This window comes from Perca flavescens, chromosome 7 (genome assembly GCF_004354835.1).
Source record: "Perca flavescens isolate YP-PL-M2 chromosome 7, PFLA_1.0, whole genome shotgun sequence".
In the NCBI taxonomy this organism is placed as follows: domain Eukaryota; kingdom Metazoa; phylum Chordata; class Actinopteri; order Perciformes; family Percidae; genus Perca; species Perca flavescens.
Genome location: NC_041337.1, coordinates 6,890,206 through 6,915,281, shown reverse-complemented (window position 1 = coordinate 6,915,281; position 25,076 = coordinate 6,890,206). Strand labels below are relative to the sequence as shown.

General features: G+C 44.3%; 1 protein-coding gene across 3 annotated transcripts; it reads right to left on the bottom strand.

Moving 5' to 3' along the window:
- nfatc2a (nuclear factor of activated T cells 2a) lies at positions 1–25,076 on the bottom strand. Of its 3 annotated transcripts, XM_028583110.1 has the most exons (11): positions 24,594–25,076; positions 22,514–22,691; positions 21,198–22,122; positions 20,894–21,062; positions 17,006–17,208; positions 16,726–16,898; positions 14,975–15,115; positions 11,987–12,042; positions 11,718–11,850; positions 9,953–10,675; positions 1–900 (listed from the first exon to the last, which is right to left on the bottom strand). In XM_028583110.1, the coding sequence occupies exons 2-11, from the start codon at positions 22,644–22,646 to the stop codon at positions 845–847; spliced, it is 2,712 nt and encodes a 903-aa protein (XP_028438911.1). In that variant the 5' UTR covers positions 22,647–22,691; positions 24,594–25,076; the 3' UTR covers positions 1–844. The 3 variants fall into 3 exon arrangements, with proteins under 3 accessions (XP_028438911.1, XP_028438914.1, XP_028438913.1); XM_028583113.1 differs by lacking the exon at positions 22,514–22,691; XM_028583112.1 differs by lacking the exon at positions 24,594–25,076 and having other exon boundaries at positions 9,959–10,675; positions 22,514–22,761.

The following is a 25,076-nucleotide window of genomic DNA, read 5'->3' as shown; positions in this document are numbered from 1 at the left end:
TCAAATATTTTTTATATATATATATATATATATAAAAGAAATTACATTGACCCCCTGTTATTGAAAACAGTGCATATTAGGAGGTGTCACAATAGTTCATTTGTGTATGGTTAAGGCAGTGTGCGCTTCAATTCCATTAGAAAACTGCACTTAAAATGAGATGATCAGCATGAAAGCTTCGGGCAATATTTTCATGTCAAACACATGAAGTTACACACAGCGTGTAGTACACACTGTGCAAGAAGAATGAATGGCACGCTGTTGGCCACAAGACACACGCGATAGTATTGTAATTGGGTTGAATTTTTGGTAGGAAAATACAAGCTGTTGACCAAACACTTTACTTCAAAATGACGCTACATAACTGTCATTCACCGATATGAGGCACACGTGGGAGGCAAACAGGTGTGAGCTTTATTGCCTGACAGAATATGGCTAATGCTTTATTTTGTTTCATCTCTGTACTCAACAAACTGCATCCAAACAAATCAAAAAACTCTAAAAGTTAAGGCACATTTACCTGTTGTTTCTCATTGGTTGGTTGGAGACCTGCTGCTGGGTGTGGGTGACAGACGTTATGGGTCAAATGAATTATTGTGTTTGTCAAACGAGACGGTTTATTGCAGGAAAGCATCCAAAGCAAGCACAGCAGCCGGGAGTTGATATTTCTATTTCTGTGGCTAAAGAAAACGAAGGAAGAGAAGGTCTGATTTCTGGTGGATGTGCGTCACCAGTGGAAGGTTGAAGACTGTCTGTGTGTGTGTGTGTGTGTGTGTGTGTCTGTGTCTGTCTGTCTGTCTGTGAGTGAGAGACGTTGTCGTCATTTCCCATTCCGGTCTGTCCTCTATGTCTGCCCTCTGGCCTGAACGCCCGTCAGATCCTTTCTTATGATTTCATTCACTGAAAAACAAAGAAAGAGAGGGATGTTAGACGGCAACACAATCAATTGATAATAATTATAATAATAATAATAATGGTGTTAAAACAGCCAGCATTAAAATGTGAAATTGATTATATTCCTGAAATACTGTTGACAGAGAGGATCAGATTTTTTTGGACATCAGTGCGCAGGGCGTGGATGGAAGGCAGACGAAGGCTGCATTAATGTGGAGGAACCACTAGAGGCAGGGCAACGCAAGAGCTGGTCAGCGGTGACTGCCTGTTGCTCGGATGATTGAAAGTGTGTGTGTGTGTATACACATCAACAGAAGAGGATGGGGGTTGAAATGGAAACTGTCTGTGTCATTGTTTTAAAAATAGAACCACGATGTGCTGGGGGGGGTAAAGCATTCAAACTAAAATTTGAATTAAATATTGACATTCCTTACTTTTTGCCAACATGTACTGTAAGTATTTCAAGCTATGTTGTGTATGTGCTGATAAAATAACCACTGGCATCCAAGAGGTAACGTGAAGAGGAAGTGAAACTACCTCTGTTTAAACACAGACATAAAGTCACATTTATAGTAACAGGTAGTGGTAAAAGAAGTATGCAGTTCCTTTATGTAAGTAAAAGTACTAACACCACACTGTAAACATGCAGGTAAAAGCCCTGCATTCAAAATGTTCCTTAAGTGAAAGTATGTAAGTATGTAAGTATCATCAGGAAGGAATAAGGAGTCTGTGTGACTGGTGTTTATCTGGGAGTCCAGGCCTGGAATCCTGCTGACTGGCTGACTGGCTGGCTGACTGACTGGCTGGCTAGCTGGCTGGCTGACTGGCTGGCTGACTGGCTGGCTGACTGGCTGGCTGACTGACTGGCTGGCTGACTGGCTAACTGGCTGGCTGGCTGGCTGGCTGGCTGGCTGGCTGGCTGGCTGGGTACACTGAAAGTAGGAGACATTATAGGCCGGTGCCACTACTTCCACTGTGCATCGGGGAACCCATTAGGGTCGATGAGTAATATAAGTATTTCACAGTGAGCCAAAAAAGCTTTTTGCCTGTAACCAAGCCACTACAGAGCATATCGTGTGTGTGATTTTGTAACCGTGGCAATTGGTAAAATCGGAATATCAGCATTGATGGTGCATTTAGCTGTTTGTAAAAAAGTTATTGGCATACACGTTTTGCCATATTTCTTGCCGAGTCAGATTAGAAGCTGGATATCCACTATCTGTACACTAAATAGGAAGCTACAGCCAGCAGCAGATTAGCTTAATTTAGCTTGGCTCATTTTTGAAAAGAAACAAAAAATAATGTGTTAATTAGTGAGCTTTAGAAGTGCCGGTAGCATTTTTTATTTTTTTTTGGACGGAGTCAGGCTTGCTGTTTCCCCCGTTTTCAGTCTTTAAAGCATTAGTGCATAACCGTTTGTATTTCTCTGTATTTCTCAGTATGGCTATGTTAAGAAGATTGTGTCGTCCGGCGACTTTTGCGCGCAGAAACTCAAAATTACCTCTTCCGAAGAGTCCGTCATGTTTTTTTTTTTAATCCTCCGTGTCCTCCTCGGCTACTAGCAACTGCGTGGAGGAGGGGTGGGGGCTGTTCGCGATCACGGAAGGCTTGTATCATGTGGATGCGCCTTCAATTTTGTTGTCATTACTTAGAATTCCTCATGGGGGCGACAGAAACTACAGATTATAGCTTTAAACTAAGCTAAGCTAATTGGCTGCTGGCTGTAGCCTTATAATCAACAAACTTCTCATTCTATTCTAACTCTTAGCAAGAACGATAATAAGTCAAACTAATTCCCTTAAACTCAACAGGATTAATGAAAGATGAAAAATTTTAAGATTAGATAAATTAAGATCATTCACGACTGAAAGAATCATCAGTTGTTCAAAATACTAATGGTTGCTGCCTTGCACGGCCTTATTTTAGAGGTAGAGAAACTTTATTTAGTGGGCTTGTGTCAGCTCTATTTTAAGCCTCGCTTTACATAGTGGCAAAGGAAAAGGGGAAACAGAGAGAGGGGATTTCACACTAACAAAACTAACTTTGGAAGATACCCACTTTGTTTGATTAACCCAGATGAGCTGACAAATACATTTTACCCACTCTAGTGGCATAACTCCAGGGATGGCAATGTCTTGTTTGGTTGGTTGGTTGGTTGGTTGGTTGGTCAATTCACCAATTTGGACTAAAAATATCTCAACAATTACTTGGTGGATTGCCATGAAATGTGTACAGACATTCATGGTGCCCAGAGGATAAATTCAAATAACTGATTCTTTATCTTTTCCATTCCATTTGTTGTTTTGAGGAACATGTCTAGACAACTCTTTAATGAATATTTGGTACACACATTGATGTTACTCTCAGGATGAATTGTCATAACAATGGTGATAACCTGATTCCTGAACCTAGAGAAACTTTACATAGTGGCAAAGGCAAAGGGTGCAACTTTTAAAACATGTAAAATGAAACCAGACACCATCTCACGCACAGCCCACACATCTAAGCAGATGAGAGATTATGGAAGGGCAGAACAGAGTGCCCCAAAACTAGCTCAAAACTGTTTCAAGATGATGGCAAATTCTTATTTAGGACTAGCAGTTAGGAGGTGTAAATACAGGGACCAATGGATAGAAAATTATTATTTCTAATTGAAATGACAAAGTAGCACCAACAACTGCAGCAAAGTGCTATGAAATCTAATTAAGCAATGGGACCGACATCCTCTTCTATCCAACGAGCCAACCTTTGTCTCGTCTCTCTTTTCTGATCTGATCACTTGCAGATGTGAGAGAAAAACTGCCCGTTACAGCAGCTCAACACTGAGCACATTTTATAGCCGGAGCGGCATCTGAGGGTTGCAAAAACTGCAGGAGCAGCCAAACCGGGTGCTCTGCTGTCGTCACAACATCGGCGTCCCTGTTTATTTTAGTCTGTAGTGGAATTCCCTCTGACACCTAATGCCTTAAAGAAACTTTCATCTCCCCCAACGGTGCCACAGGATTTTTTTTCCTGAGCATAAAACAAGCTTACAGAAGCAGCAGGAGCGCCGCAGTGGGGCAACATACAGTGGGGCTTTACTGAATCTAATGAAGGGTTGGCACGGACCGGCTGTTTGAGGCTGGCTTGGGGAACACTCAGGCCAGTCTATTCAATAGGTGAGTGTCTGGCTCCTGAGTTCTGCACCAATGAGCTGCACTGTTTACCAAGCGATTGGGAGAGGAGAGAGAGAGAGACAGATGCCCTGTACAGTAGCTAACTCAGTCGCTGCACACTGCCTGCTGCGACCTGGAATGTGTGTGTGTGTGTGTTTGTGTCTGCAAGTATTTGCATGTTAATACAGTATACGTGTTTGTGTGCAGAAGGGTGTACAGTATGCTCATGGCCGACGAGGGATTGTAATGACAGCATGAAGCTGAGAAGCAAAAAAAAAAAAAAAAAAAAAAGAGAAAGTAGAGAGTGGACTCACAGCTAACCACCAATCTCACCACAGATCTGGTGTGTCAGTGCTCCAGTGTTTGTCTTCAGATAATGCGCACATGCACAGTGAAAGAGTCACTGGTCACGGTTATTGTTCCTTCTCTCTACACTGGCTGTGAAGAGATTCCTTTCTTATAGGATTCTAAAGGAAGATACCTCTGTCACTCTGCAGGAATGTATTCCAAAGTTCAAATGGAGGTACTGTGAGGAGCCACGGTTAGCTGAAACAAATGTTACTGTCTTTTTAGTACAACATTCCCTCTTACTTTGTTTTATTATCCCTCCAACACAGTTCAGCAACACTGTCTATAGAAACAGAGAGAGGGGATTTAGATACCCACTTTGTTTGATTAATCCAGATGAGCTGATAAATACATTTTAGTACATACACTACATACAATACATTTTAGTTCTAGTGGCATAACTCCAGGGATGGCAATGTCTTCTTTTGGTTGGTTGGTTGGTTGGTTGATTGGTTGGTTGGTTGGTCAATTCACCACTTTGGACTAAAAATATCTCAACAATTACTTGGTGGATTGCCATGAAATGTGTACAGACATTCATGGTGCCCAGAGGATAAATTCAAATAACTTTGGGGATCCTGTAACTTTTCCATTCCATTTGTTGTTTTGAGGAAAATGTCTCGACAACTCTTCAATGGATTGTTGTAATATTTGGTACACACATTGATGTTACCCTCAGGATGAATTGTCATAACAATGGTGATAACCTGACTTTTCAACTAGCGCCAACAGGTCAGGATTTCAATTTGTCCAATACTTTGGTCTATGACCAAATACCTGCAAAGCTAATGACATTCCCGTCAGCTGTACTTTCTCTTTGGAACTTATTAGTTAATGTTAGATGGTGAACATGGTATGGTGAACATTACACCAGCTTATTATCAGCATGTTAGCATTAGCTCAAAGCATCACTGTGGCTAAGTGCAGCCTCACAGTCTTGCTGTAAAGAAACTGTGGACTTTGGCCTCCCTGTCTTACAGTGTAAATGCATTCGGAATAAAGTATGGACTGAGGGAACTATTACAGCAACTGATGCATCCTGAACCGTACACATGGACATATGAGTTTTGCTTTATAGAATATCTTTAAGAGGCTGACAAAGCCAAAATCTACACCCACGAACAAACTAACTGTACACTGTAAATGTATCAATATACAGTAAGTGTCTAAAGCAGGATATCAAACATACGGCCCGCGGGCCAGAACCGGCCTGCCATAGGGTCCAATTAGTCCCAATGGGTGACTTCGCAAAGTGTGAAAAATTGCAGAGAAGTAATCTCCAAATTTACCACTTTAATGCCAGAGAATATCCGAGTTTTTTCCTGTAAATTTACGACTTTAATCTCATAAATTGGGACTTTTTTTTCCTGGGATTATTAGCCCCCCTCCCCCCACTCCGTATCTTTTCCTAGAATGGCCCTAATACCAACATTGCCAACATCAGCCTGACAAGACAGGGTTGGCAGATAGGGTATCTGATCTTGCTGAAGTGGTTTTACTAGTCCGGCCCACTTGAGATCAAATCGGGCTGTAAATTGCCCATGAACTAAAAAGAAATTACGCCCCTGGTTGAAAGCAGTTGTCACGCGCACCTCAATACGGCCGTAGCCCCGTGTGGATACAGCTAGGTTGTGTATTTGATCAAGCCTTTCAAATGGGATGGAAGTGAGCTGAGACTAATGCGTGTCCACCGGGCTGTTGCTGTGTGCTTTATCTCTCCCGGCCCTGATCTCTACCTGCTGGAACAATTCCACCTGCTCCACTGCCTCTGGGCTTTATTCCACACCCACTAAATCTGTCACTCTCAGCATTCGGAGACTATGCCCGAGGCCCTTTTGCTATTTTCACAAACTCTGTGGTAGACGTTCTGGACCTTTGTGGTCCAAAGGCAAGGTAGTGGTAGGGCTGTGCAATTCATTGAATTCTAATTGCGATTTCGGCTCCTAACAATAATAAAAACAATATAATCGAGAAAAACGATTGTTTCGCACATCACATTTTGCAAGTAAACTCTTATTATTTTGTGTCCCGAAGGGGAATTCAAACGGGTAAAGTATAAAGGGAAATTTCACAGTTCGAGGTGTTTTCACTGTTGATTTGTTTAATCTGTTTCACTGTTTGTTTTTTTAACTTCAATAAATGCAACATCTTTCCAAAAGTCAATGAGTAATCATGTTAAATAATCGTGATTTCAATAATGACCAAAATAATAATTGAGCAGCCCTACCCACAGGTATCTTTTTTTTCTTCAGTTGAACAGATTGATATTTATATTTATCAACAGACAGTGTCTTGTTTGAGCACCAAATGGAGGCATGGGAACTTGTGTGAGGGCTGCAGATAAAAGCCCTCTGCGTGGGAGATGATGAGCCACGTTTTGGCACAAAATGAAATACCTGACTTTCATTTAACACTCTTCACTAAAGTTGACACAGTTCAGGCATGTTTAGATGTGACAGTTATCGACCACAACACTGGGGTGATACCAGGATGTGGCATAACCCTCTTTTCACAAATGACTACAGACTGAAACGCGCGTCTCGATGAGTAATGTTGACAATTTCACTTTGGTGAAAATGTGTTTTGATGGTCCCAACTTAAATGATTGTTTTGTGGTCCTGGATCAACACCTTTGCAGTCAAACACAGAGGGGATTTTTGACTTCACATAACTTCTCAGCCTCTGTGAAAAAAATACGTTTTCAATATCGGGAAGTCCCCCCCTTTTTTTTCCTCATTGAAGTAGATCGTACAATGTGTGGGGGTGGATTATCACCTGGAGGAGGATAAGCAGGGGGGCAGACCATCCAACTGCAACTGGTAATGCATTACGCTTTTAACATTCAGGGATGTGGCATTATTATATTGTAGTTTTAAAATAATAAAATCACCTGCAGTTCTCTGGATAAATGAAGGCAATTAAAAGGTGCTCTAGGCGATGTTGGGAGACGTCACTTCTTGTTGACGTTCAAAGTATTGTCGCTCGCCCCTCCCTCCTCATCATCCCGTCCCCTCCCCCTCCCTTCCGCGCACTAATCCATCCATGGCACTAATCCCCACCCCCAAATCCTTCTTGTCAGTTACTGGCTGGAACACCCTTTGTTATGTTTAGTGGTGTAGGTTGGCCACTTTGTTTTTTGGAGCCTTGGCTGTCTATAGAGACCGCATTTTTTTTTGTTTTTTACAGTGTTTTCAGGGGACAGGCAGCTAGCGGATAGTGAGGAGATGTTTGCTGTATGTGACAAAAAATGTTGTAGCCTAAAAAAAACGCGTGACATTGGAGCACCTTTAAAGTAGCTGGTAATTCTGCTTTAAGTTTTTTTTTTTTTTTTTTTTAAGATTTCCAAAAAGAAGGTAAAGCGCTATTTAAAACAAAAACTGAAATTGAACAAGGATGCAGAGGCACTTTGGGACGCACCATCTGATGATGGGTAGGGCTTGGTTTAAATTATCTTTGCTTGAGTGTTTGTGAGTGATCTGATATTGATTCATAAAATCCAGAAATCCATGATGGATGTTTAAGTAAAAGGTACTTTATACAACCTTTTTGGGGGTCACTTCTTGGTCACCTGGTGCATTCTAAAAACTATTTCAGGGTTGCTTCTTGCTTGTACAATTTACAGCAAAGGTTCTCAGAGAACCTCTTTCGCATGCAAAACTGGCATTGTGACTGAAACTCCTATAACCTAATTGACACTGAATTGAAAATAACCGTATCGGGACCTTGTGAATTGGAATCTAATCGATTCGGGAAATCCTTGGCGATACCCATCCCTAATCATGGGAAGATCAAACAGGAGGCCCAGTTTGACTGTTCCTCTGACTCCCTGTTAATTCACAACCCCACAGCCCTGTTGCTGTTTACTGTGGAGGGAAACCCTGCAAGTTCCATCCAAGAAACACAAATTCCATTGCTGGCCCTTTTTCTTTGTTTCATTTTTTCCATTAAACACACGCACACGCACACACACACACACACACACACACACACACACACACACACACACACACACACACACACACACACACACACACACACACACACACACACACACACACACACACACACACACACCCTTCCCTTTTCCTTTCCCCTACCCTCCACCCTCCCGCTATCTTACAGGGATCAGGCTGGATTTCTAGAGAAGAGCAGCTGCAAATAGGACTTTCTTGTGCCAGATTGGCAGAATCGTGCAGTCGAAAAAAAATAAAAAAATAATAATAATCCTCTGGTGGGTTCCCCCACAGAATCGAGGGGCGTAAGGCCAAGGAGAAGCCCCGGCCAACTATAACAAACAAAGAGGCTTTCCCCAGCTCTCCCAGGCAGCCCGTTCCACTGTTTGACAATGGTTGCCATGGAAGTTGTTTTTAACTTCATAACAGTGTCAACATGTCCAGGCGATCAGGAGAGTGACAATTTTTTTCTCACTCCCTCGCTGTCCTTAATGTGAAGGAGAGAGAAAAGCTGATTTCCTGATGTGTGGCGTGCCAGACGAACTCCTGCGACCAGCAACATTGTTGAATGCGGCGACGTGATGACAACTCAAACTGCCTTTAAAGGCTCTGACACACAGAAAAAGACAGTCGGACTGATCATTCGGCTCCCGTCTCTCAAAAAAGTGCCTCGGAACACACCGAAGCGACGCCGATCTTGAGAATACGTTCTGAGGGTGACGTAATACGTCTCTGTAACAGCAGGCGGCGCTAATCTGTACCGGAAATGACGGAACATCTCTCTAGACCTAGTAAACACAGAGCACGCCGTCGTCATCACAGAGTGTTGATAGTAGTCAACAAGGATCGCTCTTGTCATGACTCGCTGAACGGAGGAAAATACCATGGCGAGTAATAAGAAGACACTGGCGTTGTCAGCTCTCGGGCTTCTTCTTGTGGAAGAAGCACTGATTCGCTAGTCAAAGGCTAGCAAGGCTAAAACACACCGGACAGACTCGAGTCACCGGCTTCGCCAGACTGTCCGACGGCCGATAATCGGGTTGGTGTGCCAGCGCCTTGAAGCTCACCTTGCTGACACGGACTAAAGATTAGAAAAATACGGTACCCCTTTCAGAGGCATTGTCCTGAAAAAACATAATACAGTTTAGAGAACCTTTAACCAAAGTAAGGAAGAGGTTTAACCTCCCGCCTGCTGCTGGATGTGGCCTGACATTCATTCTGTCAGAGGGTAATGGGGTTGACAAGAGTAAGTACAAACACATGACTCATAATCCCTGTTATTTCCACCTTGAGTGGAACATAACTCCAGCTCCTGTCGAGGATTGTTTTAACAGTGCGAGTCTTTTCTGTTGGCTTTGTTCAGAGGGATACTACATCGCGTAGATCATACTGTAAATATCCTTGAATTGTTCTTAGGAAAAGTCAGATCTCTGTCTGATCTCTGTCTTATCATCGATCTCTTTCTTTAAAAAGGGAATTGCACATATTCATCACTTGTCTGCCTGCCTATGTTTTAACCCCATTACGCCGATAAGACACACAATGTGAACACAAACATGTTATGTGATCCCACTCACGCAGAGTATAAAAGCATGAACTTACACTCACCATCATCTAGGTAGGCCTGGTCCAAGTTCTCCTCCTTGACCGTCACCCTCCTCTGTCCGTCTCCTGGAGCCTCCATCTGCCCCGTGCCGGGCGGAGCCCGGCCTTTCTGCTGCGTCTTCTGCGCGTATGGCTGCTGCTGGATCACAGTGGGATAGTGCTGAGCAGGGTGGTTCACTGCCTGCGCCTGGGCCTGAGCCTGGGGGGGTGTGGGTGAGTGGGCGGCGGCTGCCTGTGGGGAGTAGCCATCGCAGTAGATGATCTGCTGGCTGTCAGGCTGCGGAGCGGAGAGAGGTTGAGGCTCTTCTCCCCGGAGCAGGTGGTGGTTTATGGGGGAGAACTGGATGATGGAAGGGTGCTGGCCCGCACCGATGGGACCTACAGACTGAGCCGGGGAGCCCGTGTGGACCAGCACCGACCGGTGGGGGTCAGGCATCATCCCTCCAGTCTGCTGATAAAGGCCAGGGCTGCCGCTCAGACTCTTGCCCCCGCGGGAGTAGACGATGGCTGGGCTCTGCTGCTGGAAACGCCCGTCTTGGCTGGGAAGGCTGGAGCTGAGACGCTGGCAGGCCATGCCGGAGACCAGGCCGTTGTCTGGGTGGAGGACGCTGCGCGGGTTATGGTAGTAGGAATGAGGGGATAAGCCCAAGATCTGAGGCATGGCAAAACCCATGTGGTCCGCTTCATACTCATCTAGGGGCTCTGTCTTGATGGATGGAGCTGAAAAGAAATCAAAGAGATGAGTGTAAACATTGCTTTTTTTGTGATCAATTGTTATTTACATAAAATGATATAAGGTGAGGTTACAACTTAATGGATCGCCAACTATATTCACAAATGTACATGCATTGATATAATATAAAATCAGCTATCAACTACATGAGAAAACAATAAAACAAAACAAATAAAAAATGGATAAATAATAATCATTTCTGCCTCACCCTTCCCCCATCCCTAAAACCCCTCCCTTTGGATTTGATTTGGATATTTGCCTGGTTCTGTTTTCTCCATATTTGCTATGTGTACAGTACAGGCCAAAAGTTTGGACACACCTTCTCATTCATAGTGTTTCTTTATTTTCATGACTATTGACATTGTAGATTCTCACTGAAGGCATCAAAACTATGAATGAACACATATGGAATTATGTACTTAACAAAAAAGTGTGAAATAACTGAAAACATGTCTTATATTTTAGATTCCTCGGAGTAGCTACCCTTTGCTTTTTTTGAAAACTCTGCAAACCCTTGGTGTTCTCTCAATGAGCTTCATGAGGTAGTCACCTGAAATGGTTTTACCTTCACATTTGTGCTTTGTCAGGGTTCATTAGTGGAATTCTTTCCCTTATTAATAAAAAGGGTGGCTACTTTGAAGAATCTAAAATATAAGACATGTTTTCAGTTATGTCACACTTTTTTGTTAAGTACATAATTCCATATGTGTTCATTCATAGTTTTGATGCCTTCAGTGAGAATCTAAAATGTAAATAGTCATGAAAATAAAAAGGAAACGCATTTGAATGAGAAGGTGTGTCCAAACCTTTGGCCTGTACTGTAAGTCGAGAAGCCATCTTTGTATACTGACCGAATGTGGAGCCTTTAATCGTGTAGCAGCTATGATTGCAAACATTCTGAGAGGAAGTAGTGCGTACTTTAAAAAGCATTACCTACTGAGATTTCCAGTAAACTCATGACAATAATTATTATTATCACTTTACATTCAAATCCCACATTGTGCTAAAGAGGCTGAGCAGCATTCTTACATGCCAGCGGTGTGTAGGTGAAATGTTGAGGCTGGCTGCGCTTCCTCTTGCCATTAATGACGTAGAAGTTGACTTTGACAGAATGGCAGACAGACGAGTCTCGGTAGGACGGCACCTCCACAAACAGCATACTCTGCAAGACAATGCTCTATGTTCTTAAAGAGACCTCGTGCTTTGAATTATGAATCATGACAGCTGACCCGTTTGGTGTGTTTTACAGGTGTCATAAGAGTATTTAACAAACAGTCGTATTATACTGTAATACATACAGGCTGGCTCTTGTCTTTGTCCACTGTTGCTTCCATTTCCCAGATTTGCTGCCCATCTAGAAAAGAAAACGAGAGAAAGTGAAAACCGAGCCTTAAACAACGTGGCAATTAACTCCGCAATAAAGTCAGTAAGGTTGATTGTTTCAAGATGTACTAGACGGTGGTAAAACTCTGCAAGTCTTTAGCCTGTACGTTTGGAAATTGCTGAATCGCAAACAATGAAGAATTAGCTCATTCAGAGCTGTTTGTATTTTACAAATGTAGAATTCAAATACAGTTATATGTAGTATATTTGTAGCCACTGTAACGTCTGTCTAGCAACATCTGATTTTACATCCATGAAAAGGCCTCTTGATTCATGTCACTTTTAAAACCACTTCCTCTTACACCACCAAGCACAGCCAAAGCTAAAAGGTGATCTGCAGGTTTACCCCGCACACGTAGCCATCCATTATTAATCGGAGAGACACGTGGCTATGTGTGGCTCCTGTCAGCTCTCCAATGCAGCGCTGACAGAAACACCAACATTAGCAGGGAAGTAATGAGAACCTGAAGGCTTTGCTTCCCGTCTGTAACGATTCTGGTTTATGTAATGTTACATCACACTTCTTCAGATTACATGTAATCTGTCGCTTAGGCGAAAAAGTAGAAAACTAAACGGTGCTGGTAAATGTAAACTCCACATGCCCTAACACACGATGGCAGGGAGTTCTGTTTGAATGTTGCTGTAGGTGGGAAAGCCTTTGTCAAATTAAAAACACATGGCTTAAATGAGTCAGCAGGAGAAAGGGGGATTCCACACATTTTTTTTCCCAAAATGTATTTTTAATGATCAACTCTCTCTCCACATCTTACAAAACGTGGTGACTACTGCTTTCTTGGTGTTTGTGTTTGTTTGCAATTCTACTCTCAGGGATACACCTCTGGGGGCAACTGTGTGTGGAGGTGGGAACGGGGAGCGAGAGAGCTGGAGAGAAAGCCCAAGCACGGGGCGCCTGGGTTGCTCACCTAGTAGAACGGCGGCCCCATGTACAGAGGCTCATTTCTCACCGCAGCGGCTGCAGGTTCAATACCGACCTGCGACCCTTTGCTGCACGTCATTCCCCCTCTATGGGGCTGGGTTCCCGAATTCAATACTTTTTAGGCAGAGAGAATTGCCTCTGAAGTACTGAGTATCGAAAAATGCCTCATCATTCAATACCCAATTTCAATACCTTAGGAGTAAATCTCATCAGCGTCAGTGAGCCAGTAAGCATGCAGCATGCTTCTACCAAGATCTAATAATGTTTGTGATTGGCTGTCTAAAGTTAACACGTCGTAGAGACACGCAGGAAATACTCTACCTTACTACACGTAGTAGGAGCTGAAAAATAAATAACGAAATTTGAGCCGTAATGGTGTAATTTCTTTTGGTTTTAGAAAATTGGTATGGATTAGGAAGTCACGGTATTGGTATCGGTATTGCACATTTGTAAACGATCCCCCTTGGCCGGGGGGGAAGCTTTCCCTCCCTCCGTACAGCCCTCCCTGTCCGAGCACAGGCGCCAGGGGAGCTCCAGCCAGAGGCAGCTGTCTCTCACTGGTCCAGAACTTTGTGTCATACAGAAACTCTCCAAAACAATGGCAATCCCTCCTCGTCGGATTGCTTTTTTCCGACTCAGTCTTACTATCCATTACGGTTTTGTGTGTCGTAACACAGCGGCAGGGAACCCCAGAGAAAAAGAGAGAGAGAGAAAAATGAAAGTTTGAGTTGAGGTAGCCTGAGGAGTTCTCAGACAGCAGTGGAATCAGTGAGTCACAATATCAGAGAGCATTTTAACATAACTGTCTTGTCGATCTTCGAAGGAACATAATATTACATAACAAAAAGGAAAAAAGGCTACATTTCTCTGCCACAAACAAACATAAAAATCTATTCTTTCCTTACACCGAGAGGCGTCAATCAGAGGTGTCAACAACAATGTGACACGTCACGTGACACACAGAACTAATAGTCACACAACAACAGGGCCATCTGAGTAGCGATAAGACATCATGGAAGTCAGTGAGGAAAGTGCAAAAGGAAGTGAGGCTGCAGCGTTATCATTTGGATCATACAAATAGCTTACGTGGCTCCATCTATACAATGATGGGGGGGTATATGAACGTGTTACACAGACACAGATGCTTACGAGTCATTGTTATAACTGGTGTTGTGGTGTTACTGTGACACTGTGTAATAGCAGAACTAACAGATGCACAGACCATAAAGGTTTCATAGCTTTAGTCATAGGTTAGGTTCCCGGGAAACGCATGTTTTTAATGTTACAAACAACCTATAGTTGAGTTTTTAGTTTAGCTTCATTTAATCTTTGTGTCATTGCAAATATTCGGCACATCCCATATGGGATTACAAGACATCACTATTTAACAGACATCTCCCGGTCTCGCATATACAAATCATATGGAGAAATACACGAATAACAGAAGAAAAGAAAAAATCAAACATTTAAAAGAAAACAAACGACCACAGTACATACAAACTGTTCTCTTCTCCCAGGCTTTCTCAAGATAACTGGCTAATTTATATGTTTCACATGTGAACAGCCATCTCATATAAAAATCTAAAATAGAAAATGACTCTCTCCCACAGGCTGTGAGTGATGCTGGGGGGGATGATGTGATGCAATGTTAGGGCTGGGCAATATATCCATATTGCGATATGTGTTGTCTTTTTCTGGTTTTAAAGGCTGCATTACGGTAAAGTGATGTAATGTTCTGAACTGACTGTTCTAGTTTTATTTTTTGCCTTTACCCACTTAGTCATTATATCCACATTATTGGTGATTATGTATCAAAACTTTCATTGGGTAAATATTTTGTGAAAGCACCAATAGTCAACCCTACAATATCGCCGTAACGTCGACATTAATGCATTTCGTCAGAAATATCGTGATGTTCCATTTTCTCCATATCGCCCGGCTCTAATGAGCTGGCGATGCCACTCACCCTGGGTTTTCTCCAGAAAAATGACTTTGGAATCGGAGCTGAAGTTCTGCCCAGTCAGGATCATCTGCTGGCCTCCCAGAACAGAGCAGCTGTCCATGTCCTGCTTCTCCACCATGGGAAGCTCGTGGGCTGAACGCTGGGCTGCCGGGACACACAGAGGGGTGCTGTGTTACACTTACAGTCTATCTGCTGTCACACACGCTCACATAAGGGCAACATTTAGCACATAAACCAGCATTCACTTCACTTTAAAATGACTGGCAACTATTTTGATAATCAGCTCAGTCATTTTTCAAGCAAACTTAGTGAAAAATTGCCCAAAGTCCTCTGTTACTTTCTCCAATGTGACGATTTACAACTTTTTCTCTATTTTATATCTTTGTAATATTTTGGGCTTTAAAGTGTCGGTCAGACAAAACAAGACATTTGAAGACGTCACCTGCATGCGGCTGCAAATGTTTTTTTTTTTTTTTTACTTTTCGTAGATTCATTGATTAATCAAAAAAAGTAATCAGCACTTAATCAGTCAATAATAAAAATATTGGCTAGTTGCAGCCCTAAACTGCAGGGACAACACATGCAACACTTCATTTGAAAGCTTTGTATTGATTTCTCACAAGAGCACAAACAATGCGTAACCCAGAAGTGACTGTGTTTAACAAAGAAGAGGGGACGCTGATGTCATTCCACAATCACCACCCACAATTGAGGAGAGGTAATAATGGAGGTTGAATATAGGGGTATAGGGTATGTTGAGGAGTTAATGTCAGTGTGGCTTTCTCATGTTGTACCCTATGATCACCCATTATTTCAGCTGAAACTCCACACTCACTGAGGCGAGCTGAACCTTTGAACTGGTTTGTCCGCCCTACTGCACCACGAGCGGATAAAACAAAAAGGAGGTTGACACCAGCAGGGGCCCTGCCTGCTCAAACACACCATCAGTGACACAGTGGGCTTATCACCGGGCCTGACAGATGTGTCACAGGTGGCATTGTAAGCTACTTTACGCTTGATTGGTTTTCACTGACGCCAATTGTTCTGAAGTTTGTCTTGCGACAGACAGGTTAATAACTGTTTTTCTGTCCGCTCTGTGATCGGGAAACGACGATTATAAATGATATTGTATTCGCCGTGATGATTATTTTTTTACAATGACAGGAGCATATTGCAGGCAGCCCGTGTCACTGATATGCTGAATGCTATGTCTTAACCAGGGTGTTAATCTAAGCCAGATAAAGGGCCTTCTTGTTTGGGTTTTGATAACACCAGGTGCTTTAATAACGCTGTGTACACATGCACTGATGTACCCAAACACAGGCTTTACTACTGCGCACATATACAAACAGATACACAGGCACTGACACATGCAGCGCCCACCTACTGGATGGAAGCCCTGGTTGCATAAAGACATCTTTGTGCACAGGACTCTGGACTATCAGCCCAGCTCCAAACTGAATGTCGGTTTCTTTTTTTGTTTATTTAGTATGGAAGCGTAATAGAAAAAAAATGCCCTGTTTTTCCCGAGTTTACTATCTCGTTTCTGAATTAACAAGATGGTTATCTTGTAAAAAAAACAGGTTTTTTTTTTTACGCTTTTGTAATTTAGTGTGTTGTTTACTTATGAAAACATTAGCATTTTGACCGCAACAGGAAGCACACGCGGGGAATTCGTAACCCGATTTCAAAGATGAGGTAAAAAAAATAGCACAAAAGGCATATCGTAAAAGTGTTTAAGGTGTACAGCTTACAGCACTCGATAGGATGGGAGGCCACTTGGAGAGAGACGTGCTGTCCTCCAGGCTGAGGTATGTGCACACGGAACACGAGACGAACGCGCGTGTTTTTCCGCCCGACGTCGGTCTCGCCCTTCCTCAGCTCGATGTCGGCGTTCCTCAGCTTCAGGATCCCAGCACAGTCGATTCTGTCACAAAGGATAAATATGTAAGCAAAACTGCCAATGGGAATGTATATTGGAAAAAGTGGGAAGATGTTTAATGATTCAGAAATGCACAATTCTTAAATGCTCACATTGCTTTCATGTTGTTCTTTGGCTCCAGGGGGATCTCCAGGACTTTGGTGCCGTGGATGACCTTCTCATAGCTGGTGGTCGTAACGGTCTTACCGGTGATGCGGTGGACTTGGTAAAAGGCGTGGGGCTTGAGGATGCGCTCATCTGCTGTACCAATGAAGATCTGCAGACCAAGTGGCTCCTTGCCTCTGTAGCCGTGTAACTGCAGACAATAAAGACAGTCAGAATCACTTCAAAGCGTCCGCTAACTCTGCATTTCCACATGTTGCTTCCCCCCAGAGGTGGCTAATCAGTGTCCGACCCACATCACATGTAAAAGCATGAGCCTTCCGTCTGCAGCCTTGAACAGAAAGCAGCAGAGAGCTCCCATCCTATGGCCTTGCCCTGCTCGCTCTTCCGGAACCGGATAAAGGAATTTAGCAGCGGTCCTGACTGAAACTGTCATGAACATCCAGCCTGACTAACACATTTGGCATACAAGTAATCAGATAGGTATCAGATAGGTGAAGCTGTGAACTGGAGATAGCTATAGAGAGAGAGAGAGAGAGAGAGAGAGAGAGATGTTACTTTTAACCTGAGAGTGCCTCCTGAGGAAACCTGCAAAAACCACAAAGCATCAACATGCATATAAATGCTGTTTTTGTGTGTACAATGTCGTGCATAACGTTTGTCATAGAAAATAAGTGGTTGCAGAGGGGGGTGCCACAAACGGCACAAACTTTTTTTTAAAGGCTTTCTACGGAAAATGTCACTGTAGTAAGTCCTATTGCCTTTCCACAGCAATTATAACTAACAACAATAGAGCTGGAGAAGGTATTTTTTTCATATTAAGACCGTTTGTTTCAAGATTGGTCGAGAAAAACTACATAATGCATCAATCACATTTTAGAAATGATCATCTGAGTGAATGCAAGTGACAGACTTCCAGGCAGCCGGCCGCCGAGTGTGAGCAGAAACTATGGCAACGTGAGCGAGCGTGCTGGCTCCACATCCAGGTAGCTGACACACGGAGGGAAACAGAGGAAGCTGACTGCAAACACTCAACAGGCCATGTGAGCAGTCAGCCCGTTGTCATGGTAGTGGCAGGAGCAGTGAGTCATGACAGAAAGCAGTGTAGGAAAAGTAAAGTGGAGGGTACGAGGCTCAGAGAGAGAGAGAGAGAGAGAGAGAGACAGAGAGAGAGAGGGAAGGAGGGAGAGAGGAAGAAGGAAAAACAGGGCTCAAAGGAGGAGAAGAGGCAGGAGGGAAAGACGAGGTGAAGGAGTGCAGCCGTGGCAAGCCAGGCCTGACCATCTGATTGGCCTGGCAAACCAGGCAGAACTGACCTCAGGGTGAGGCCTTCGGGGATGGGCAGAAAATGGAAAAGAAGCGAGGGAAGCTTTATTTGCAACAAGTTCCTACTATCAGCAACCCAATTAGCTTTGAAATGTTGCCCCGGTAACCCAAAGAAAGGGAAGTTGAACCTTTTCTTGGACGATACAGCGAGCCAAAACTGTGTCTCATGGCACAATTTCGAAATTCAACAGTCTATTTAGCTCAGGGTTTCCTCCAGAAAGGTTGTTTAGCCAGGTGGCTAGTTCCCCCCCTGGCCCAGCTGGGGCCAATCACAGCCTGATGGCAGCATTAATGTAGAGCCCAATAGTTTCTCACAGAATCATGGAATGCATGAAATTGAGAATTTCAAAAAACTATAAGACAGATTCCATATGGGCTCTACATGAAGTCAGTGCTAAAGGCTAACTGGAGATTTGAAAACATGACTAAATCTAATTTTCTAACCGAGCCGCCCCGCTGTTACTGTAGCTTTTAAAAACGTCTTAAAATACATACAAACATTATTCCCAGTGTCTTAGGCCTGGTAGGGGGCAACTTAGGCCCAGTGGGCCACCAGGCTTGCAATAAACTGGGGGAAACCCTGTAACTATGGACCTTTTTCACACCAGACATTTTGACTTGTCTTAGTAGGAAAAGCACAGCTGAAATTGATAACCTTAAAGCGTAATTCTTGCCAAAATGCAACCTAGGGTCTTTTGTGAATGTACCTGAGTCAAATTTTCTTTCAAAATGCATATTTAGGATGGAATCACCACTTTTAAGATTTACCGTATTTCCGTTTTTCGGTCAAATGGCCTTTTGAATGGGAGTGCTAGGGGCACTTTTATGCTAGCCTCAAAATAGCGATTTTTAAAACCCTTAGAAGGCTTGATACAACATGAAACTTTGCTCGAAGTATCACCAGGGGTTCTACACCTTAACGAAAGCGTTGACAACATTGTTTGTGTACCCAGAGTTTACTAAAAAGAACAACTAACCGTAGCTCATGTCGTTTCCGGCTGCTACCACCTCGGCAGTCAAAACGAGTCGATATCCGTCATTCTTATGTGAGGCTCCTATTTCAACTACAAGGTCAATATTGCTTTTCACCTACGACAAAACAACGAATTATCTGTGCATTTATATGGAACTAAGCTTTAGGAGCTTTCCGTCTTTACTCTCCTCCCTGTTACGTTGCATTCGGAAATCGACTGTTTTTGACTGACAAAATGGCTGCGGCCGGAAACAACAAGAGCTACGGTGAGTTGTTCAAAACCCTTCTTTTTAGTAAACTCTGGGTACGCAAAGAATGTTGTCAACGCTTTCATTAAGGTGTAGAGCCCCTGGTGATACTTCGAGCAAAGTTTCATGTTGTGTCCAGCCTTCTTAGTGTTTTAAAAATAGCTATTTTGAAGCTAGCATAAAAGTGCCCCTAGCACTCCCATTCAAAAGGCCATTTGACCAAAAAATGAAAATACGGTAAATCTTAAAAGTGGCAGCTCCGTTTTAAATATGCTTTTAAACGTAAGTTTGACTCGGGTACATTCTCAAAAAGACCCTAGGTTGTATTTTGGCGAGAGTTACGCTTTAACAGTGGCTCAATTCCATCAAGTGTCCCAGTAAGCTGTTTCAGTGAGTCAGCATGCACAATACCAGGGCCTCTCCTAAGTGGAATGCAGCCATCATTAATGGTTTTGAATACAGCTGTGCTTTTCCTACTAAGACATGTCAACATGTCTGCCGTGAAAAAGTTAATTTATTCTTTTTAGTTATACTAATTTATTGTTTGTTTATCTCTAGAGTCTTTTATACTTTTTTTTTCCTCTCTCCCCTGCTGCAACAATGTCAATGTCCCCATTGTGGGATTAATAAAGGATTTAGAATTTTGAATCTGTGTTTGAATTCCATGTTGTGACTGACCCAGATTCGCAATTTTCTTGAACAATCATCCATGCACTATTCATTTAATTTTACACACGTCTAGAGAGTGTTACAACACTTTAAGTAAGCTTCCTAATACGGGACCCACGCAGTCAACAAACCAGTGTGTAAGAGGAAGTCAGGGACGACATGAACACAGGCCTGTTTGTGTGGGTTTTTAACCACAACATGGGGGCGAGGGCGCACAACAGCAAACTACTAAAAAAAAATGAAAATCAGAGAGCTTGTGTTGCTCACTGACCGGAGTTCCGTTCTGAAGGTTTTCATAAGGCTATGGGGTGGTTACAGTGTGCCATACTGTATGTCTGGGGTTAAGGCATTTGTGAGAATGAAAAACAGCAAATGTGCTATGAGAGTATCCAGAGTAACTCACATGAAGTCATTTTCATACAGCTGGCCCTGGGCAATAACACCATCACCACTGAGTGCATAATGAGTAGGAAATACCATTACTTGCAAGCCCTCCTATCAGGGCCGCCCCAAGCTCCCAGTTGGAAGGCTACTGTAATTGAATGGACAAACCTGACAACGTGCCTTCATATGGCTGTTAAATGCAGTGTTAAATTCACAATTTGGTACAAGTCTTAATGGCAATCAAGGACTTTCTTTATTTAATCCTGTTTTGGCCGTACCTGCACAACAGGATGTCCTCCTGTGGGGGCTTTGACTGCACCCCTGCTCCCCTCTGTCTCATAGTGAGCTCTGTGGTGTGGCTTGGGCTGCACGTCGATGTGGAGCTCATACTGGTCTGTGCGTCTGGGGATTGGCCATTCCAGCGGGGGAAGAGAAGCCACAGGGATGCTACAAGACAGGAAGGATACAGAAAAGGATGGAAATCATGGAAATGATTAAAGTCACGTTGCTTAGAAGATGGAAATGTATCTTTTGTGAAAGGTGTGTTAGCCATAAGCAATAGGTCCCGGCCTGCTGATTTACCTGCAGATGCTGGAAACCAACGGCTTGGACCAGATTGGGGGGATAACAAAGATAGGCTCTGCCGCAGGTTTGGCTTTTATGTCCTGGTCACAGGACACCAAGTAGTTCCCTTCTGCGTGGTTCTCTGGGTACAGAGTGTAAACCTGGTTGGACGTCTTGACTATTTTAGTGGGCACCAGGCCTGGCTGACCATTGCCGAAGCCATTCATGGCGTCGGCAAGGCTGCTGGGTGTATAGTGGGCGCCTATGTTGTGATCTTCATGGGCGCCGAGGGGGGAGGGACTGCGGGAGCGGTGCCCAAGCACTAAGCCTGGATTTCTGTACATGTCGTAGGTGCGTTTGCACTGTGGGGAGGTGGAGCGGGAGCCAGGTCTGGAAGAGGGCGAGCGGGGTCCCAGGCAGCCGTCCTCAGCTAGGCTGGTGCGAGGAGAGGTGCCCGGAGAGGTGCGCGGGGAGCCAGTGTGGATGTTCTGTAATCTAGGGCACAGGTCTCCAGGGTTCTGGCCGTTGCTAGGGGAAACACAAGGAGACGCCCAGGGGGAATAGCTCTCCGAGTGCCAGCTGGTGGAGGAGTTGCTGCTGGCGGGACTCAGGCACTGAGGCTCACGGTAGGCAAGGTTTTCATGGCCAGGCACAGTGAGGGTGGGTCTGGGGCTAATGTTCAGGTGGTGGTTCTGCAAGGAGTCCCGGCCATGGTTGTAGTGCTCACGGGAGGGGGTGATTTCGATCCGCGGGCTCAGGGCAAGGCCCGCAGGTCGGGTATTGTCCAGGTAGTGTCGGGCCTCCTGGTTCTCATACCCAGAGAGAACTTCTGTGCTGTAGGAGGGACTGCAGGACTTGATGCCGTAGGGGGAGGCCTCCTCCAGGGGGAATCCCTGCTCAGACTCAGGGCTGAGGACTTTGTGAGGTGCAAGGTTGGGGTCATCTGCACGGGAAGAAAGATGAAAAATCATCACAAAACAGACATTTGTAAAAATATCAGTGTTGGAATTGTAGACATTTCCCATCATTCCAATAACAAAGCGCACCTCTAAAGGACACAAGTAACTCCACCTGTAGACATAGATCTTGTTGTGTTAAGTCAAATTGTTAAAAATAAACAGCTTTTAGCTAAAAATGGCCTCTTCATGTTGACATTTTCTCTCATGTGGCTACATGTCAGAACCTTCATCAAGAAGCCTGTCACATTTCATTCCTGATTTTCTTGTTTTCATTCACAAGAATAAGGCTCACAGGCCCAGACAGTGCTTTTAAATCTCAGTCCCAAATAACCAAGAGAGGGAGAGGAGTCAACTCGGGGTTTCCCAAAGACAGACCTTGATCTCCCGCAGCGAAGTCGCAGCAAGGTGGTTCATATTCAAACAAGTACTCGAACTCCAAATCCTCATCAGGGCAGTTGACTCGGCTGAGCTCTTCCTCCAGGTCTTTCTCGTCGTAAAAAGAGGTCATCTGTCTCAATTTGTTTCCCCTATCACGACTCCCTCCGAGTTCAGGCTGAGAGCGACAGAGACAGAGACGCGGCTGAGCTGGATATGGGGAACCTGCGCAAGTGCCAAATGATGCATCGGCGAGCCCTGCAAAGAGGTGAAGCCGCGCACAAGTTTCCTGTTTCAGCCCGCCGCAGTTATTTTCAGATGAAGGCGGGTCTATTTTTTTTTTTTTTAACACTGAAAGCAAACAGAGTTTCGAGTTCATCTCTGTGTGTGATCACGCCTCCCCCTCCTCTTTGATGCGTCAAATAAAGAAAGAAGAAAAAAAAAAAAAAAAAAGCAGAGATGTACAGCTTTCAAACAGATTAGCGTGTTTTGACAGTGTGTGTGTGTGTGTGTGTGTGTGTGTGTGTGTGTGTGTGTGTGTGTGTGTGTGTGTGTGTGTGTGCAGGCTGCTACTGCCCCCGGGTGTCTGACACGGGACAGTGACACAGCCGCAGCAGCAGGGTGCTGACTGCCCCTCCGGTAAAACAGGGCCGGGACGCATCATTCCAGGTCTGTGTGTGTGTGTGTGTGTGTGTGTGTGTGTGTGTGTGTGTGTGTGTGTGTGTGTGTGTGTGTGTGTGTGTGTGTGTGTGTGTGTGTGTGTGTGTCTGTGGCAGGCTGCTACTGCCCCGGGTGTCTGACACGGGACAGTGACACAGCTGCAGCAGCAGGGTGCTGACTGCCCCTCCGGTAAAACAGGGCCGGGACGCATCATTCCAGGTCTGTGTGTGTGTGTGTGTGTGTGTGTGTGTGTGTGTGTGTGTGTGTGTGTGTGTGTGTGTGTGTGTGTGTGTGTGTGTGTGTGTGTGTGTGTGTGTGTCTGTGCGCAGGCTGCTACTGCCCCCGGGTGTCTGACACGGGACAGTGACACAGCCGCAGCAGCAGGGTGCTGACTGCCCCTCCGGTAAAACAGGGCCGGGACGCATCATTCCAGGTCTGTGTGTGTGTGTGTGTGTGTGTGTGTGTGTGTGTGTGTGTGTGTGTGTGTGTGTGTGTGTGTGTGTGTCCTTCATATAGGAGGTAGACGGATGGATGAATTCATATTGTTCCCTCGGTTGGATTGGATCATATGAAATCAATGAGCCAAAGACGACGCGTAGATGCGCTCTTTTACAGCTCATAAAAACGCTCTCCTGAGGGAATCCCCAGATTGACGCACGGCGCGACGCAGCGCAGCCTGTATGCTCAGTCAGCAAAACAAACGTACACTATGTACCCCATACATAGCAAACTTTACATTTCCCGATCTTTTCGTAGTATTAAAAAAATCCCAACTTTGACTACAATGTTGATTATGGGTTCATTTGGGCGTGCAATCCACATGAACCACAACCAGTGGCAAAGCAAAAGTAGGCTACCATATCAGTCAGGATATTAGAGCCTATTCGGGCACTTTTTTTTCTAAATATATTAATTCTAGCCACACCTCAATGTCAGTTGAGTAGTCAGGCAGGCTCGAAAATGTAATGCAAAATGTGCAGAACACACACTGATGTCATATAATGTTTGATATAACGCATAGTAACTTTCTTTTTCATTAACATCCAAAGTGTACCCTGCTATTTTGCGCCGATAAAGTGAAGTTGTAACATGACATATAATGATATGCCGCTGTATTTAATTGGCTCCACGTTTCTCCCCCCAATATGTTGGCGTTTCCCCGGCGATACCAAGGCACGCGCTGCTGTGCGCGGATCACCTTAAAAAAAACAAAGCCGCAGCAGCGTGTCCCCATCCCAAACATCAACATCCGATCTATCTCTGGAACTGTTTAGACAGACAGACAAGACAGACAACTGACACATGACACCACAGCCCACATAGTCACACAGTTAATAAAAACCCTCCGGGGGTCACACTACTCTATCAATTAAAAATCAAATGGTTTGATTACCAGATAATCACAACACTTCAGCAGTACCTTGATCCATCGACCTCATGGCGTGGTACTGCGCCAGCATCCAAGTCTCTCTAAACATCTGGAGAGAAAAGAAAAAAAGCAAAAAGCACAAAAAAAAGAAATAAAAATAAAAATTACTTTCCGCTAATAACCATAACAGAAGAAGCTCTCTTCGGTTAAAAAAAAATGTCGAAAGGAGACCAAACTTCAAGCTGCGACACAAGCAGCTGTGCGCGCAAACTCCCGTTCTTTTCTAAAAAAGCATGCAGCCGCAGCAGCTCCAGCAAAGGATCTGGTATGAAGTCCCTCTTCCTCGAGCTCTATAAGGATTACTTGTGTGTATCAAGAGCGGCTTCCTTCCCCGCTCTGGGTGTTTATAATGCTCCCATGCTGTAAAATAACGGGATTCCCTCAGTGTTTCCTCCTGTTTGTGCGCCTTTGCCATGGAAACCTGGAGCCGGTCCATGTCGGAGACTCAGGGCTTTCCTGCAAAGCCCCACACTC

Excerpts from the sequence above, each read along its gene's own strand:
- nfatc2a (XM_028583110.1), bottom strand. The coding sequence starts at position 22,646 with ATGACCTCTTTTTACGACGAGAAAGACCTGGAGGAAGAGCTCAGCCGA. Across the intron at positions 12,043-14,974 it reads TTTTCTGGAGAAAACCCAGG|ATGGGCAGCAAATCTGGGAA; the intron begins GTGAGTGGCATC and ends TTTCTTTTCTAG. Across the intron at positions 901-9,952 it reads CTACCTAGATGATGGTGAGT|TGAATGAAATCATAAGAAAG; the intron begins GTAAGTTCATGC and ends TTTGTTTTTCAG.